The 18,967-nt window shown below is 34.9% G+C and overlaps 1 protein-coding gene across 3 annotated transcripts in view; it reads left to right on the top strand.

Annotated features, from left to right (window-relative positions):
* KCNT2 (potassium sodium-activated channel subfamily T member 2) overlaps positions 1-18,967 on the top strand; it is a 346,348-nt gene that overhangs the window by 214,963 nt on the left and 112,418 nt on the right. For all 3 annotated transcript variants that reach the window (XM_048225452.2, XM_026489786.4, XM_048225453.2), the window contains exon 14: positions 2,615-2,723. In XM_048225452.2, the coding sequence (XP_048081409.2) occupies positions 2,615-2,723 (109 nt within the window). The remainder of the gene's footprint in view (positions 1-2,614; positions 2,724-18,967) is intronic.

The following is an 18,967-nucleotide window of genomic DNA, read 5'->3' on the forward strand; positions in this document are numbered from 1 at the left end:
GGAGGAGTCATAGATTTGCACTTAAGAGGAGAGGTATAAAGATATATTCAATTCTATTTTACAGAGTGGGTTTCAATTTTGTGCAAACTTGTACAAAATTCTCCGTAATTTATGCAAATGAAGATTATTATCTAGTTGAATATTCTATCATATTCCTTTTCCTGTGTCAATCACCTATGTTGACTAAATCAATTTCTTTTTTAGGAAAAGAAAGAAAACTGATTTTTTTTTATCTAATAAGGAATCCCATGATAATTACATATTAAGTCATGTATCTAAGGCAGTGATTTTCAACCGATCTGATCCAATCCGTACTTTTTACAGTAAATATTTGTAACACTTCTTTTACTATCCTGGAATGAAATTAGAGTAAATATAACTATATAAATACATTTAAAATAATAAATATTTTAATTGTAATTTAAAGGAGAAAGGGAGGGGAATATGTATTTCAATATGTAAATGGTCAGGTATAAATACATAGAAAAACACAATGGAAAAGACAGACACTTGCACCAATAACTATGTGCCAGCTACTGACATTGATAATATTAATAATCAAACATCCTAAATTTGTATAAATGACTGACATACAATGCTAAACAGAATAAAATAAATTTTCTTTTAATTTACACAGTAGTTATGTTACTAGGTAATTTAGTGTACATTTTTGGCTCTTGAACAACACAGGAATGGGGGCACCAACCCCCCCCCACCTGCTCCACCCCACATAGTCAAAAATCTGCTACAACTTTTGATTCCTCCAAAACTTTAGTAGCCTACTATTGCCCAGAAGCCTTACCAATAACATCAATAGCCTTACCAATAACATCAATAGTTGATTAATGCATATTTTTGTTATGTGTATTATATACTATATTCTTATAATCCAGTAAGCTAGAGAAAAGAAAATGTTATTAAGAAAGTCGTAAGTTAAGAAAAAATATATCTATAGTACTGTACTGTATTTACTGAAAAAAGTCTGTGTAGTGGACCCATGCAGTTCAAACCTGTGCTGTTCAAGGTCAACTGTATAATAACAGTGAAAAACATATTTTGTATTTATATGTAATATTGCCTCCAGTATACTGTATACTTTGCTGACGGGCTAATAGACACTGCAAAAACAATAAAGAAAAGAGAGACAGACATTGTTAGCAGATCCTTGATTTTGTTTGTTTGTTTGTTTTGAGTAAATCCTGAGGTGTAACTGTAGCAATTTCTTCCATAACATGTAAAGGAAATAAATAAATAAATAAATAAGGAAATGAAAGAAAGAGAAAAAGTAATGGGTTCTTTCACATGCTAACTTATAAAACTAGAAGTACGTTTATTATTTATCTATCTGGAGTGTCTGCTGCACCATTTCCCAAGTAATCTTTTGTTTCTTCGTAAATGATGTTGGGTATGCGTTCTTATTTTTTTTAATTAATTAATTTAGTTGAGGGGTGGGGAGGGGAAGAGGAAGAGGGAGATAGACTCTCAAGCAAACTCTGTGCTGAGTGCAGGGAGCCCGATGCGGGGCTCTGTCTCAAGACCCTGAGATCAGGACCTGAGCTGAAACCAAGAGTTGGTCATTTAACTGACTCTGCCACCCAGGTGCCCTATGTGTTCATTCTGTAGATATCCGACTCACCTACAAATTCAACCTTCAGTTTCTTAATGTAGCTAAAACTATTTTCTGGGAATATTTATTTTCTTGGAACTTTACACATTGTCTTTATTTCTAATACCAGCTGTCATTGTTTACTTGGGAAGGGAAGGGGTTTTTTTTTTCCCCCTAAAGTAAATAATATCTTGATCGCTTTTCTAAAATATGACTTCTGTGAAGAATTGGATATCTGGCATGTGTGCCCTCATGGCTGTATGAAAGTAATGATCGTGGGCTGAGTCGCATCACCCCCCTTTCATGTGGCCTTCAACCTCTTGTGTGCCATTATCTTTAGCACTCTATTGTTTTTATGTCACTGACTTCAATTGCCATTTATTATCTTGCCTGATTGAATCCTATCATCTTTTCTGTTTATGACTGTAGGTCTTGAGGTCAAAGTACAATTTAAATTTAAATGTATTTTACCATTAGTTTTTATTGCCTGATATCATAGTTGTTTTGATTGTACAAAATCTATTACTGTTATGTAAATGTTGTCTACCATGTCTTTTAATAATTCTAAGTCTGTGTGCTGTGTGACTATGAATTTGATAAATCAATAATGCTTTAAATCAATACTACAGCATTTCATACCATAGAATTATCAGAATTAAAGGAGACTTTATACAGTCTCTGATTTATTTTCCAGATTCCAACTCCAAACTGTCTCCCTCTCACCTCCTTGTACAGATGAAGCATAAGAAAATTAATTTGCCAAAGGCTGCCGATTTCATTAAAGACAGAACTGGGGCCAGAATCCCCTTCCCTCTTGGTCACTTAACTCATAATCTAGTACTGTCTCTTATGAAACATTTTTCCTGGGGAAAATTGCACATGTAAAAACATCTCGAAGACAAGTGTGTTTATGTGGAAACTTCTGTAATTTTATTTGCTGTTTTATTTTTCATATTATTTTAAAATACTACTCTCCCAAGAATAATCTACCTATTTTATTTCAAACAGATCATGTTGTTTGTGAAGAAGAGTTTAAATACGCCATGTTAGCTTTAAACTGTATATGCCCGGCAACATCTACACTTATTACACTACTGGTTCATACCTCTAGAGGGCAGTAAGTATATGTTTTCTTTAAGATAATACATTTTAAATTATTTAAAAAAATAATATAAGTGCAGTTATATGATTTAGAAGTACAGTAATACAAGGTATACAGCTTGATATGTACTTGTATTTGTGTGAGTTATCTTCATCTGACAGACAGACAAATACAGACCTGTTAAGGGGCTGCGGCCGGGGGGTGGGGGGGAATGAGTCTAAGACATATTAAAAATTGGCAGTTACTTTCTGTCTTTTCTAATTAATCTTGAGATAATTTGTTTCAATCTAAATTCTAAGTGTCTACATCATTTGTTAGGTCTAGGATTAGGGCACTGTTTCTATTTTCAAGATACTTAGCAAAAAAACTTGAAAAAATAGGATGATGACAATCATTAATATGAGATCTTGAAGCCATTTTTTTTCTATTCCTGAGGTAAGTTTTTATTTCAAAGCTATATGTACATTATAGACCTCAAAATTAAAATTTTACAATTATTATGGAATAAAAAGTATTTGAAAACATTAGCAAACTTAGTATAAAAGAAATCACTTTTTTATATGCATTTCAAGGTAGATGAGGGCAAGTTATATCATCAGACTATTTTGTTCTATGAGAGAGTTTGTATTTGACTTGGATGATCAAGGAAAATATAATCAGGGAACACAGTCCCCACTCTTATTTGAAGAGAAAAACGTTACATTGCATTTCATACCTTTTCCTCTTCCTTATTTGGTATTTTAGACAAAATGTTGATTTTCTAAATAAATTTTACTGTGGTGCTTGTGGATATGATTATTTAAATTTAGTAAGTTAATTGATAGTTATTTAAGTGAAATGCCAAATCAAATAAATCAAGAAGAAATAAAATTCTATTGGGGATTTATTTTTTTATTTTATTTTTTTTTATTTTTTGGGATTTAATACTAAATAGAGTAGGTTGCTAATTGGAAAATAGCAAATACCTGCAGTATTTTCAGGTAGCTTTTACTCTCTATGTCTCTGCTCTATTGAGATAGTTAAGATTTTCCAAGGAGCAATTTTCTTAAAGTTCTGAATGAAAATATTTCTGTTCTATGCATTTACAAACCTTTAATTTGTGCAATGGGAAAGATATAACAGGACTATGAATAAATTGTTTTTGTTTGAAGAAAGTATGTAGTATTTTGATGAAATTAAATAAAACACTGAAAATGACTTTAACACCAATTAATGGGACATTCAGAGAACTCATCACAAGAGTTCATTATTTAGCCATGCCCTCTTTGTCACAGACACACAACTTTATAACTGAATATCTAGTCTCATTTTATTGTTGTAGAAATGATAAAAATGAGGCTCATCAACACTAACATATATCATTAATTATAGACTGGTTTAAATCCTAGTAAATACTATTTATTGACATGCAGCATTGCCCTAATGAACAAATTGTACTTGATATAAGTTAAAAAAGCATTTCAGGGATCCTTAAAACATGACTTTTCCCAATATACTTTAATGAATTTTGCCTTATTAAAAAAAGAAAGTAATGTTGTTGAAGACATTGTTAGCACATAATTAAGGATTTTCCATGAATAAGATTAACCAGAAAAATTATCTCACAACTGAGTGTCACAATAAATGCTATGATCCACCGGAATAACTTTCTTCATAGCAACTTTATTGAGCCATAATTCACTTACCATACAAATCACCCATCCATAGTGTACGGTTTAATGCTTTTTGGCATATTCACAGACTTGTGAAAACATCTCCACTATCTAACTCCTGAATCTTTTCATCACTCCATTTTATAAAGCAAAAGTCTGGGGAACAACATCTAGAGCAGCATGTCTGACTCAACAGTGCACCTAGTTTGTTCCATTTTTTTTAAAAATTCTAACATTTTTAGCTGTAGGACTTAATCCTCAAGATTCTCTCCTTCTAATCACAAAACGTCTGCTTTGCTTTAGGCTCTTCTCCTTCTAAGTAGGAAGAAGGGGAATGACAAAGGGGCAAAGTATTGCCAACTGGGACTATTTAAAGCTTTCCCTGAAGTCTAACCATGGCCTTTTAACTTCTTAAGATACAGTTATATTTTGCATATTAGAATATAAGCTTGATTCTAGTTATGGCTGTTAGCAATGTAAATAATTTTAAATTTAAAAAATTGTATACACAGTTTATGTATATATACATATATACACACATATTTACTTAAAATTATATATTTACTCTTTTAAAATAATTAGGTTACATATCATAAAAATAAAAGATAAATCAAAGGATCTCATCTGGGGGTATAGTAAATCATGCAAATAATTGTGAAAGCCTAAGATTTATATGTGAAATAGAAAAGTCATTGCTTCTTATTAGAGAGAGACCTCAAATCTGGTAATTGCAAATTTGGCACTATTAAAAAATATTATTAAGTATCTCTGTAGTGTAGTTGTTACTTTTTATTACTTTTTGATAGTTGGCCCTTTACCTGAATTTTAACATATTATGTATCAGTGAGCCAAAACCACGCACATTATTATTATAAAATATGTGATTCAGAAACTTCTCTCATTAAAGTAGCAGCTGAAGTTGGACTTTCTGGGAACTGCATATCCTCATCACAACTAAAATTCCCTGTTTCGTAGTGTTCATGCTGTAAATGGGGCTCATAAATTTAGGGAGGAAATATGACAGAGATAGAGGATCACCCGTTCTGGCAGCTTGAAATGATTTAACTCACTAACTGGCAAAGTTAACTAACACTGAGCCAATTACATACTCCATTTCATTCTCAATCATTTTATATGGAAAATTTGAAATAATAATTTTCTCATCCATTACTTTATTCATTTATTTGACAATTATTTATCGAACGCTTACTCCGTGACAGAACCATTCCAGGTGTTGTGGTTTCAAGAAGGAAACCAATAGAAAAATTCCAGCTGTCATGAAGCTTTTATTCCAACTGGGGAGACAGATCAAAAATAAATAAGTAAAATATATCTCAGATAGACGCATATCTGATGATCTGAGAAACAGCAAGTGGGCCAGTGTAGCTAGAAGGGAGGGATGAGAAAGGTAGTAAAAGCTGAGATCTGACAGGGAAACAATGGTCTCCTAGGTCATGATAAGGGTGGTGCCCATCACTCTCAAATGAAAAAAGATTCTGAACAGAAGAGTGATAAAATTTGAATAAGAGAAACAGACACATTGGCTTCTTGGTTGAGCAAAAGCAATTAAGAGATTATGGGACTAATTTAAACCAGAGAAGTCAAACCTTGTATTGTCAAGGGCACAAGTATGGAAGTGATTAGAAGTGCTAAGATTTGGATGCCTGAGTGGCTCAGTTGGTTGAGCGTCTACCTTTGGCTCAGGTCATGGTCCCAGGGTGCCAGGATCTAGGCCTGCCTCAGGATTCCTGCTCAGCAGGGAGTCTGCTTCTCCTTCTGCCCTTCATACTGTTTGTGCTCTTTCTCACTGTCTCTCAAATAAATAAATGAAAATTTTTTTAAAAAGTGCTTAGATTCTAGATGTATTTTGAAGGTCTTGTCAGGAATTGTTGATTAGATGTGGGGTGGAACAGAAGAAGAGTCTAGCATGACTGCAAATTTTTAGACTGAGCAACCAGAAGAATATAATTGTGATTTACCACAATGAATAAGACCAGGGAAGATCAGGATTTTTATTTTAGACATAATTTAAGGTACTTGTTAGACTCCCAAAATTGTGTTTAATATACAGTCTGGAGCTCACCTACACTGATGATAGAAATTTGGCTGTAATCAGTATATGGACACTTAAACCATGAAACTGGATGAAATCACTTCGCAGGATTGTTTTGAGGATTATGTACAGCCATGCCAGACCATAGTAAGTAGGTACTCTTTAGTTCTCTCATTGGCTCTATTTATGTGTATCAAGTGAGTCAGATTTTATTTGCATCAAAAATCATTTTTTAAATGTTGTGTTAGAGACAGTTTGAGGGTAGCAGGAGAGATGCTTTAAAGACAAAGCAGGACACCCAGAACCATATATGTATTTGTGACGGAGGAGAAAAAGACTCAGGCCACGCACATGTGTTTTATATTTAAGTTAGAATATGTTCGTAACTTTATTTGGATATTTTTTGGAACAAAGAATGACATGAATGAACAAATATATATCAGAATGCTTCTAAGCAATAAACAGTGAAAGTATATTTCTTACTATGGCCAATCTTTCAAATCACTGTTTTAAGTATTACAGAGATTAGGATTAAATATATTTTGAAAAAGATGACTCAAGTATGTAAATGTCAGGGATTTTACTCTCAAGCAATATATTATTCAGTCATGGAAGATTTCATATAAGAAAGCCAAGTAGAGTTATAGGAGGTATGAAACTATTTTGTCTTCTTAAAAGGTACAAGTTTGAGGATGCCTGGGTGGTTCAGTTGGTTGAGTGTCTACCTTCGGCTCAGGTCATGATCTCAGGGTCCTGGAATCAAGTCCCACATCGGGCTCCTTGCTCAGCGGGGAGCCTGCTTCTCCCTCTGCCTGCCGCTCCCCCTGCTTGTGCTCAAGCTCTCTCTCTCTCTCTCTGACAAATAAATAAACGAAATCTTAAAAAAAAAAAAAGACATAAGTTTTTAGTGACCTTTTCAAAGTTTGTTTGGAAGAAATGCATTATAAAAAATAATTTAAACAAGCAAATTATTAAATGCAGTTAAATTACTTTAAAGTGTAGCAGAAGACATAAAGATAAAAAAGACAGATATCAGAGAAAATGGTTAATAAATGTAAGCAGATAACAGTTGCTGGAAGATTCAGATTTCATAATACATTATTGCAATATATTGCAGTAATTTTCTTTTGATTTACATGGCCACAAAAAAGGAGGCTTCAAATAGAAATCAATTCGTATATTATATAAATATATATATTAAGTATTTTGAATGGGTGAAAAGATGTAAGAATTCCAATGCTACATTACATAAATACATATTAGAAGTAAGGGGGAAGCAAAGATGCTTTCCTATTTTAGTAAAATCAATTTCAAAAAGTTGCAATTTTGTAGATATGTTCCTTAGGGGTGGTTATTTCATAAGAAGCCCTTCATTAAGTTACCAGGGCGAGTGTGTTATTTTCATCAATGAGATCTGGAAACTGCAGATTTGGGTATTGCTGCAATGCTTTTTGTAAAACGAAAATTAAACACTATTAAGTTTTGTCTGTTTTTTTCAATGTAATTGATCTCTTTTAAAATAGAAGAACACCTTCATTTGTGGTTATTTCCTTAGCTTGCAAAATTTTATCATACCTCTAACCACATGCAAAATGTTTGTAAAATTGTAGAGAGATAGTCTTGTTCAAATTTCTATCAAATTTCTATCAAATTTCTAAGAGCATTGTAATTGTGTACATTTAAATTTAAGTGAAATTTAGGCTTTCTCAAATAACTATTTCACTAGAGATTGCTTAATAGTTTTGGGAAATCTTCAATCATAGTAGAAACACATTAAGCCAAAATGCACTGTAATTAATTTTTGTGTGTGGTATATAAATAGTGGTTCTGTTACTTCATATCATGGCCAAATTTGTGTTCCAAGGCACAATTAATAATGCTTTTGGATGGAAGTTCATAATTTTCCTGAGAAGTAAAATTATGTACTCAAGTAAGATTGGGAAATGCTGGATAACACGTTACATTTTTAATAGCTTATTTTTTAGTCTTTTTATTTGAACCAGATTTAGACTCACAGAAAAGTTACAAAAATAATACAGAGAGCTCCTACGTACCCTTCCCATATAAACTTCCCTTAATACTTATATCTTACAGTATTATAGTGCAGTTATCAAAATGACAAATTAACATTAGTACAATATAATTGACTAAATTATTGACCTAAATGAATTTCACCAGTTTTACCATTAACATCCCTTTTCTGTTCCAGGATCTTCTCCAAGATCCTGCATTGCATTTAGTTGTTATTTCTCCTAAGCCACCTCCAATCGGTGGCAGTTCCTGTGGGTAAGATTGGAAATCAGTATAAACTCATGACTTCTAATGCACATGTATCAAAGATAGACACGGAAATTTAGACCCGTGTCTGTATGGGCCTGTGAGTATATACAAATATAATTCCTAGCTCTGTTTACTGAGAGAGCAATGACAGCTCCGTAGCACGTAGCACAGTTAACGCTCACGTCTTGGTTACTAAACATGTTCCCTAATAAAAACATCCAGGGCTTTTTGGGGTACTGGGTGAATCCAGGATGCAGGCAGGAAATATATAAGAAAAGTCTGGAAAAGTCTGGTGCTGCCAGAATGTAAGGAGTTGCTCAGAAGAGTGTGGGGGTTTGTTAAAATGACACAAGAAATAACCTGAAGGAGTTCCTAACAAGCTAAGATGGGACAATTTTAGAAACAAAATAAGTAATGATAACATTCAATTTTAACCCGTAAAATCCAGTAAATACACTAATGTAAGTAAACAATGAATAAATAAATAAGTGGGGAAGAAGAATAGCTCTTTCTTACCAAAGAATTCCAACTAATAAATGTGGAAGGAAAGAGAGAAATAGGAAGTCATCCTTAGGCAAACAATTGTTGTAGACACGATCCTCCAAGGGGTGCTAGTATTAGATGGTGAATGTTTAAGGAGAGCCAGGATCATTGTGTGGTCTCAACATATCTGTCCGTGCTATTTAATAACTATGAAAGAAAAATTATAATTTTCTAGTGAAGTAACCTGACAGACACAGATCTTAATCAAGAGACCAAGGTAAACATCACCAATAAAAAGAGATGTCAACATCATGTAATCCCTATGATGTGCCAATAAGTACATGACAAAAAAAAAAAAAAGAAGTACATGACATAATTTCTTTGGTATTCTTGCCAATATTTTCTGATTATGAGGGAATACCTAGACATACCAATATTGAGAACATCCTACAAAATAACTGACCAGCACTCTTCCAGATGCCAAGGTAGTGAAAGACAAGGAAAGCCTGAGGAATTAAATATTTATTTTTAAACATTTCAGTCAGCTTTATTTGGGAGTGATTGAAGTATTTTAAATAGTATTTTGACTGGAGGAATTCTCCAAACAAAATCGTCTGGAAAAAAGTATATCTGGAGAAAACAAAGAGCAAGGTAGGGCAGTATTTTGTTATATCTTTTTTTTTTTTTTTTTGAAGTAAGTTCTACACCCCAGGGTGTGGGGCTGGAACTCACGACCCTAAGATCAAGAGCCACATGCTCTACCGCCTGAGCCAGCCAGGCGCCCTCATTTTGTGGTACCTTTGAATCTATGCAGAGCTACAGGGATCTGCGCTAGACCGTGCTGAAGCCTTCATTGTTTCTCTGACCTCAGATGAAAATTAACCATGAGACTTCCCTTGTCTATTATACTGGGGAGTCCCTATTTTAAACACTGTGATGAGGAAGAAGGAAAATCGAATATCTTTTAGCATCTCCAGAAAAAGGACCGAAACGAGGGAGGGAAGCAGGGGCAGAGGTAGAGATGAGAAGGGTTGGAGAGTTTTTTTTCCTTTATAATACTGAGCTGGTCACACAGGACCCAGGGAATCAGTTTCCTTGAGAAAGGAGAAAGTTTCTTAAAAGTAACAGAGATTAGGGGCACCTGGGTGGTGCAGTGGGTTAAGAGCTGGGCTCTTGGTTTCAGCTCAAGTCATGATGTCAGGGTCATGAGATGGAGCCCCGTGTGGGGCTCTATGCTCAGGGCAGAGTCTCCCTCTCCCCTTTGAACTTGTGCGCTCTCTCTAAAAAATATGTAACAGATCATAATTACCCCCTTGAAAGAAAGGAAAATGGGGAAAAAATATGTGTGGGATTGCAGGGCAAGCTCAAGTGAATTACCATTAAGTTCTCTTGGAAGTTTCCCATTCCAAAACTGTGACAGAAGATTACATTTTGTCATCTGGCAGGTCTAATCCAGTCACTGTCTTCCCATAGGAATGTAAAGTAAAAATTGAGTGTCCACGAAGATGAGAGGCACTTGGTTTTCCTTTAGAGTAAAACTTTTTTTTTTTTTTCAGTTCTAATGCTTGATTTCTCCATTTCAAGTAATTATCACTTGGAGTATAAATCTTGAACTTTATTTGATAAAACTTTCTTAAATCTTAGCCTCTATTTCCATTAATAGATGTATATGCTTTTCAGTGCTTTCAAGAGAGAATATTAACAGGCTTCCCCCCGCCCCCCACCACCACCATACCTCAAATCTCTTTCCCATCCCTAATGCCTCATACCATTAGCAACCTGGTAACTGACTGCTGCTCAGACTTCCAGAAAAAAAAAGGAAGGTCATAGAAAAGGCTTTGACATATTTCCTCCCCATATCCTTCTCTGCTTTTCCACTACGGAGTATGAATTTCACTGCATCAATAAACTACACAATAATTCTCACTTTTTCTTCTAAAATCTCCCACATCAAACTACCCTGCTTTAATGTGCTTGGCTTTTCCTGGCCATTAGATTAGTTTGCTAGGGCTGCCATAACAAAGAAACTGGGTGGCTTAAATAACAGTAATTTAATTTCTTACAGTCCTGGGGGTTGGAAGTCCAGTGTCAAGGTACTGGCAGGTTTGGTTTCTCCTGAGGCCTTTGTCTAGCTTGCAGATGGCCATCTTCTCCTTGTGTCCTCCCAAGATCTTTCCTATGTATCTCCTGTCTCTTATGAAGACAAAAAATTGCCCTAGGGCTCACACTAACAGCCTTTTTTCAACTTCACTTTTTTTTTAAAGATTCATTTATTTATTTGAGAGAGAGAAGGAAGGGAGGGTGGAGGTGGAGGGAAAGAGAATCAGGAGGAGCAGACTCCGTGCTGAGCATGGAACCCAATGTGGGGCTTGATCTCACAATCCTGAGATCATGACCTGAGCCAAAACCAAGAGTCAGATGTTCCCCCAACTGAGCCACCCAGATGCCCCCAACTTTATCACTTTTTTAAAGTCTCTGTCTCCAAATATAGTCACATTCTGAAGTGCTAGGGGTTAGGACTTCACCATATGATTTAGGGGGTGAGAAAAATTCATCCATAATGGCTGTGGAGTTGGGGGACACCATGGGTTTTATTGGAACACATCTATAAGTTAATATAGTTTCCACTATCAAGCAGTTCTGCTGGCCAAAGAAGCCTCTTCTTTGACCTTGGAAATATAGAAAGATGGTGTTGTCTGTATACCCCAATGGTGCTTTTTCCATTTCTCCCATGACAAAGCATTTTTGAAAAGGACTACAAGACTGGAGGTCTGAATGGAGGTAATCACAAGAGAGGTAAATGATGCACCTCCAAAGGTTACTTTTATTTTTCTTTTATATAAGTTACGTGTACTGAAAATCTCCATGGAAGTGCATTTTATTTGGTGTATCTAAAACCTGAGAAATGTTTTCCTAAGCACACCTATTAAAAGATCAATTGGAATAGTATTTTATTAAACACAGTTTGAGAAATCTGGATATTGCTCTCGTCTGGCAATCCTCTGTTTGAAAAGCCTTAAATAGCTCATCATTCATTATCAAATTAGATTCAAATATGTCCGTTTAATTTAGGGCCCTCTACACTCTAGCCGTAATTTATTTTTATGTCCTCATCTCCCATGATTCTCTTATATATATCATGTCCTCCAAATAACATGATCCTAAATATACTTTGTGGTTTCCACTTTCTACATCTTTTTAAAAATGTTGTTCCCATTGCCTTGAATTCATTTCTTCTGGCTTTCCAGAGGATTTTGCTAAATTAAAAATTCTAGCTCCTCATGAATATTTTTAAACTCCCCAATTTAATGTGATTTTTCATTTCTATGAACTTGTATAGAATTTTAATATATTCTGCCAGAGTATGTATTGTTTTAAAGATTTTATTTATTTATTTTAGAGAGAGAGTGTGTGTTCAAGTGGGGGGAGGAGTGGGAGGAGAGAGAGGAAGAGAGAATCTGAGGCAGACTCCATGCTCAGCCCCAACATGGGGCTCAATCTCACAACCCCAAGATCATGACCTGAGCTGAATCCAAGAGTTGGATGTTTTACAAACTGAGCCACCCAGGCGCCCCTATGTCTTGTTTTGTTTTTAATGTATTTATTTTTTCCTGCAGTAAGCTATAATTTCATTCAAGGTAGAAAACATGTTGTACTCATACCTTAACAGCATGGTTGCTCAATAAATATTAGTTAAATAAATGAAGTAAAGAAGGCACTAAAGATGATTCACTGAAGCCCTTGCCTCAAACTAGTTTATGAACCATATGTCTTCATCTGCTCTCTCTCTCTCATGAGACTGTTGAAATGATGACAGAGAAATAAAAAATGATAAGATTTCATTAGTAAAGAAGAAGTGAAAGGCATAAGAGATTTCAATCAATTTCTGAGAGATGGAAAAAGGAGTGTTTTCTGTTGACACCCCACCCACCCTCCCGCCACAGGATGTCTAGAGGGTGATGCAGCAGGACAAAATGGCATCCCCCAGTGAAGTTCTGGGGTGCAAGATTTCTAGAAAAAGGAGTCAAATTTTAATTGAATTTCTGAATACTAAACAAGTTAACCCTGTTCCATCTACCACAGTACCATCCCCCTGCAGTTAAGTTTAGTCAGACATTTACTACTGGGAAAAATCAGATTTTTCCTAAACAAATTAGAAGAAAATGTCTGAATTGTATGCTAGTAGATAGTTTGAAGTTGGGGTTCAAAATTCTGTAATTGGGCATTTGGTGGCTCCAGACAAAATAATGTGATCCCTTCTTACTCACCGGTGTAACCTGCCACTTAACAAAACATTTACAGACAAAGGAATCCCTTTAATATCCTTATATCTCATACTCAGAATTTTGAAATATGGCTTTTGCCATTTGCTGACTATCAGTATGCAGCATGAAATGAGGGAAATAAATCCAGCCAGATGGAAACAACTATCCCTATTCTCACTGGAATTTTTTTGGATCTATAGGGAGGGTTGGTTTTTTACTCACTAGTAAAAAAAAAAATCACATTTGAAAATAGAATTAAATATATTTTTTGAAGCAAGGAGAGCCTAAGTAAATGAGTAAATATTTTTAATGTATTTTTGATAAATAGGTATAAATAATAGTATAGAAGAACATTGAAGAATTATAAAAGGGTGATGATGGCTGTTCAAAGGAATAAAATGCTGAAATTTTTTTATTTGTAGAATTTTAAATTTTCAGAATTTTTACTTAGATTCTGTTGATTATATTTCTGGAGGATCTTATCTTCTCCTTAATAATAATAAAAAAGCCATAATAAATAAATACACAAATCTAGAATAGCTTAAATTATTATAATTATTATTCTAGATTTAGGAAGAACAGGAGTTATGGTGGAGAAATAGAAAGTAAAAAAGACCTTTTGAAATTGACAGGGTGCTGAAATTAAAATTTAATAAAATTCTGTAACTTCCTACAACTCAACAACAGAAAGAAAGAAAGAAAGAAAGAAAGAAAGAAAGAAAGAAAAGAAAAGAAAAGAAAAGAAAAGAAAAGAAAAAAGAAACCTGATTAAAATATTAGCAGAGGATCTGAATAGATATTTTTCAAAGAAGACATATAGGTGGTCAACAGGTATGAAAGGGTGCTCACCATCACTAATCATCAAGGAAAAAAAAAATAAACCACGAGATTACCACCTCACACCTGTTACAATGACTATTACCAAAAAGAAAAGAATATGTAAACATACTGTAAATTTCACCTAGTAGATTTATTAGTTAAATACCTTTTGTCTATGGTAAGATTAGCTTGCATACCTTGAGAATAAATTGAATGACAACATGGAGAGACAGTAAACAAATCTAGTTACAAATAATTTTAAATGGACAAAAAAATACTCAAATGATAAAATGTAAATAACAAAATAGGAGCTTCTAAAGCTCCTATATTCCAAAATATTAATATTTATGGTATATAACTCTCCTGGGAAATTCACAGTGGTGTTCTAAACTAAAGGGATGGATATAGTGGTGCTATATAAATGTACAAGGGCACAAAGCACTTGACCCAAAGCTAAGCGTATGGTCTTCACTAAGCAAACCGGCTGTGTTCTGAGAAAGAGAGAAAGGGGTGACTACATTTTAGTTATGAATTTTTATTAATGCTGAAGGAGAACAGTTTAAAATCAGCAGGCTATGATTTACTTGATAGTGGAGTTAAAGAGCTGAGAATGATGCTTATGATGACAGAGGAATTTACTTTTTCACCTGACAGTTTGAAAAGCAGATGAAAAATATTGGGTCACCTGGGAGATGCAGTTCGTTAAGCATCCCACTCTAGGTTTCAGCTCAGGTCATGATCCCAGGGTCATGGGGCTGTGGGATCAAACCCCTGCATCAGGCTCCACACTGAGCACAGAATCTGCTTGAGACTCTCTCTCCCTCTCCTGCTGCCCTTTTACCACCCCCCTCCCACCCCCCCCATCTCTGTCTCACTCTCACTCGCAAATAAATAAATCTTTAAAAAAAAAAAGTAGATTAAAAATCTTTACAGTTTTTTGGTGTGTGATAATTAGGCAGGTTCTTGAATTAAGTGAGCACTTTGGAAAATTACATTGGAGTTTTTAAAAGACTAACTTCAAAGATAATTTTGGCCACCTTCAAGTATATACAATCTTTCAAATTTAACAGTTGAGCTCTATTTCATTTCTTCATGACATAGATTCCTTTCAAAAGAGTGTTCCTTGTTTAAGTTCACTATTAATAATGTTTGAAAGCTATATGGTATTTTTCTGTTTTCTCCACCACCACAACAATTTTTTCCTGTCCTGAGAATGGCAAATAGCTTTCCAGTTCCATCTAGCGGTAGAAAATTGATTAGCAAACACTATCTTGATTTAATCTTAGAACTCAGATTTCTGTTTTGATGTATGGTGAGTAGGAATACATAAGCCTCTTCCTAGTAGACTGAGGCATCATAATCTTGTGTTTTATTACTTTTTCTATTTAGAGATCTTGAATACTTTCCTTCTTAGATAAGATACCCATACTTGTATGTCAGTTCTGTCTGCAGACTAGCAAGAATAAATGTTCATCAGAGTTGTGTGTTAGCTGTTTCTTTTGAAACTCCCCTGTTTTGCAAGCTTCTGTATACTCTAATATACCCTCTCCACCCATGAATTACGATTATGTTTCCAGTGACACAGCCTACAATTTGTCAAAATCTTTTCTTTGGCCTACAGTGTTAACTGTAGATTCCTGACATTAATAGTAAAGGCAAGATTGTAATATCATTTAAATAATTTGATATTTAAGTAATGTAACAGTTCGGGACCATTATGAATTAATGCAGTTCATGTGTGTTTGCAGAAAAGCACCATGTAAAGAATATAAACAACTATGTGCAACCAAGCAGATATTAAATTGGGGAAATACAAGTGTATAGAATTAAATAAAGTGTATTAATTTTAATTAGATTTAAGACTTTGAGTTTTAAATCTACTTTTAATCAATATAATGAAGTAGTAAATACCTAATCTTGGGGCGCCTGAGTGGTTCATTTGTTAAGCGTCTGCCTTCTGCTCAGGGTGTGATCCCAGGGTCCTGGAATCGAGCCCCTCATCAGGCTCCCTACTCAGCGGGAAGCCTGCTTCTCCTTCTCCCACTTCCCCTGCTTGTGTTCCCTCTCTCACTATGTCTCTCTCTGTCAAATAAATAAAATCTTAAAAAAGAAAAACAAAACCTAATCTTTAAAATGAAGCATCAATAAGGAAATTTTATTTTATTTAACATTTCAAGTATGAATCTAAATGACATTCTTTTCCTAAGGCAAAAATTTCCACCTAGATATATGTAAAGTCTTTTATTACATAGCAAAGAATGGATTTTATATCAAAAATCCCTGTGACAAGGTGCTCTTTATTCTCACTGATGTGAAAATAATTTAGTTTGATAACCAAAATAAGTGTATAAAAATAACTAATTTGGTGATCTGTGTCAATTTTGGTGAATCTGAAACTGATCATTTACTGTATATTTAGCTACATTATTCAGGATTGAAGAGAACAAAATATACCAGCAAAACTAAATCCAATGATTAAAATGCAGAGGTGTTTAAGACAACAAACATAATATTGTGAAAGAGGTGGTTTCCTACTAATAATTACATTTTATAACCTTGAAGGTAGTACTTAATAATACCATGCTTATTCTTGAGTTTACCTATAGTTTGGTGGTATCCTCGTATGCATAGAGACAATATAAAAGTAAAATCAAATTTTATTTTCTAGAAGTGACTAGTATAAGTTTTCAGAAAAAATCCCAAAAAACAAAATGCCATACATCTTTATAAAAAATAGGAATTTGGGGCGCCTGGGTGGCACAGCAGTTAAGCATCTGCCTTCGGCTCAGGGCGTGATCCCGGCATTCCGGGATCGAGCCCCACATCAGTCTCCTCCACTATGAGCCTGCTTCTTCCTCTCCCACTCCCCCTGCTTGTGTTCCCTCTCTCGCTGGCTGTCTCTCTCTGTCAAATAAATAAATAAAATCTTTAAAAAAAAAAAAAAGTAAAATCAAATTTTATTTTCTAGAAGTGACTAGTATAAGTTTTCAGAAAAAATCCCAAAAAACAAAATGCCATACATCTTTATAAAAAATAGGAATTTGGGGCGCCTGGGTGGCACAGCGGTTAAGCATCTGCCTTCGGCTCAGGGCGTGATCCCGGCGTTCCGGGATCGAGCCCCACGTCAGGCTCCTCCACTATGAGCCTGCTTCTTCCTCTCCCACTCCCCCTGCTTGTGTTCCCTCTCTCGCTGGCTGTCTCTATCTCTGTCAAATAAATAAATAAAATCTTTAAAAAAAAATAGGAATTTGCCAGTAGAATAAGGTTTTATGCTGCTTTTGTTTGTATTTGGTTGTTGGTGTTGTTTTGTTTTATTTTCAGAACACTTTTTTGAAGATTTATTTATTTATTTATTTATTTATTTATTTATTTGAGAGTGAGAGAGTGCACGCCTGCGTGCACGGGGGGGGGGGGGGGGGGCGGAGAGGCAGAGGGAGAGAATATCAAGCAGGCTCCCTGCTGAGCATGGAGCCCAACATGGAGCTCATTCTTACCTTGACCTGAGCCAAAAGCAAGTTGGCAGCTCAACCAACTGAGCCACCCAGGCTCCCCTTCTTTCGTTTTTTTAATGCCAGCTATATTACTGAGCAGAGTACCATAATACAATTCAATAACACAATTTCAACTTATTGTATCTGGAACAAGAAATTCCAGTTAAATCCTTTTTTTTCCTTTCTTTTGTGAAAATTTGATGTGGGGAAACTTTTAAAAAGCAAAATTACAAAAGTTTCTTTTACTGTATTCAGAGGCCTGTATTAAAATACATTTCTACAAAGAGCAGACCCAAGTACTTACTCACTAGTCCTCCATCCACTCTGTTGGTCGTGTTGAAGCACAGCAGGTTGGTATGTGAGTTAATTTGCTTTCTGGCAATAAATACCCATTTTCCTTGAAGGTGTAATCATAGATTAATGAGGAATGTGATACTTGCATTTAAAAGAAAAATAAGTTCAGTTGTCAAAATTGATTTATGCACCATCAGGAAGTTAACTGGACCAAATGATATTTATAACTTGGGAAAAATAAACAGAATAGAACAAACATACTTTTTTTAAACTAATACTTATTATATTGAGAGGGACTTTTCATGTCTCAGAATTGGTAACTATAACTCAAAATTGAGGACAAAGAATAGTCGAGTATCCAGTTGTCAATTCTCCTCACCTTTCCATAGATAAGATCAGAGAGGGGAATGGATAGAGTAGCACAGTACTCTTGCACCTACCCCCAGCCACGTGAGCGAAAGTACAAAAGAATTACCTATCACTCATGGAGAATAGGAATTTCTGCAGGAAGTGGGAACTAGCATCTTGCTCCCTAGTTAGACATTTGCTTATATAGTTTCCTGTGATTATTTGAACATGAGGAATAAAGAATTAGAGAAAAATGATAGAGCTAGACAGCATCCTTCAGTCCCACACATGGGTTTTCCACAGCACAATTGATAGCTTAAAAAGATTTGAGCCATATTTCTGGTACCCCATCTAAGTGTGTTGGCCACAATGTAAGAAAACTCAAGATGTACCACCGGGAAATAAGATGAGGGAAAGTGGAAGAGAGTTTCTTGCTTACCAGTGATCATATACCGAGGCTCACTCCACACTCCCCATAAAGGGTATTCACGTGTGCCTATAAGAACCCTTCATAGAGGATGGTGATGACCAGGTAGAGTTACTTTGAAGAGTAGCAATATCCCAGGGAGAATAA

This window comes from Ursus arctos, unplaced genomic scaffold (assembly GCF_023065955.2).
Source record: "Ursus arctos isolate Adak ecotype North America unplaced genomic scaffold, UrsArc2.0 scaffold_2, whole genome shotgun sequence".
NCBI lineage: Eukaryota > Metazoa > Chordata > Mammalia > Carnivora > Ursidae > Ursus > Ursus arctos.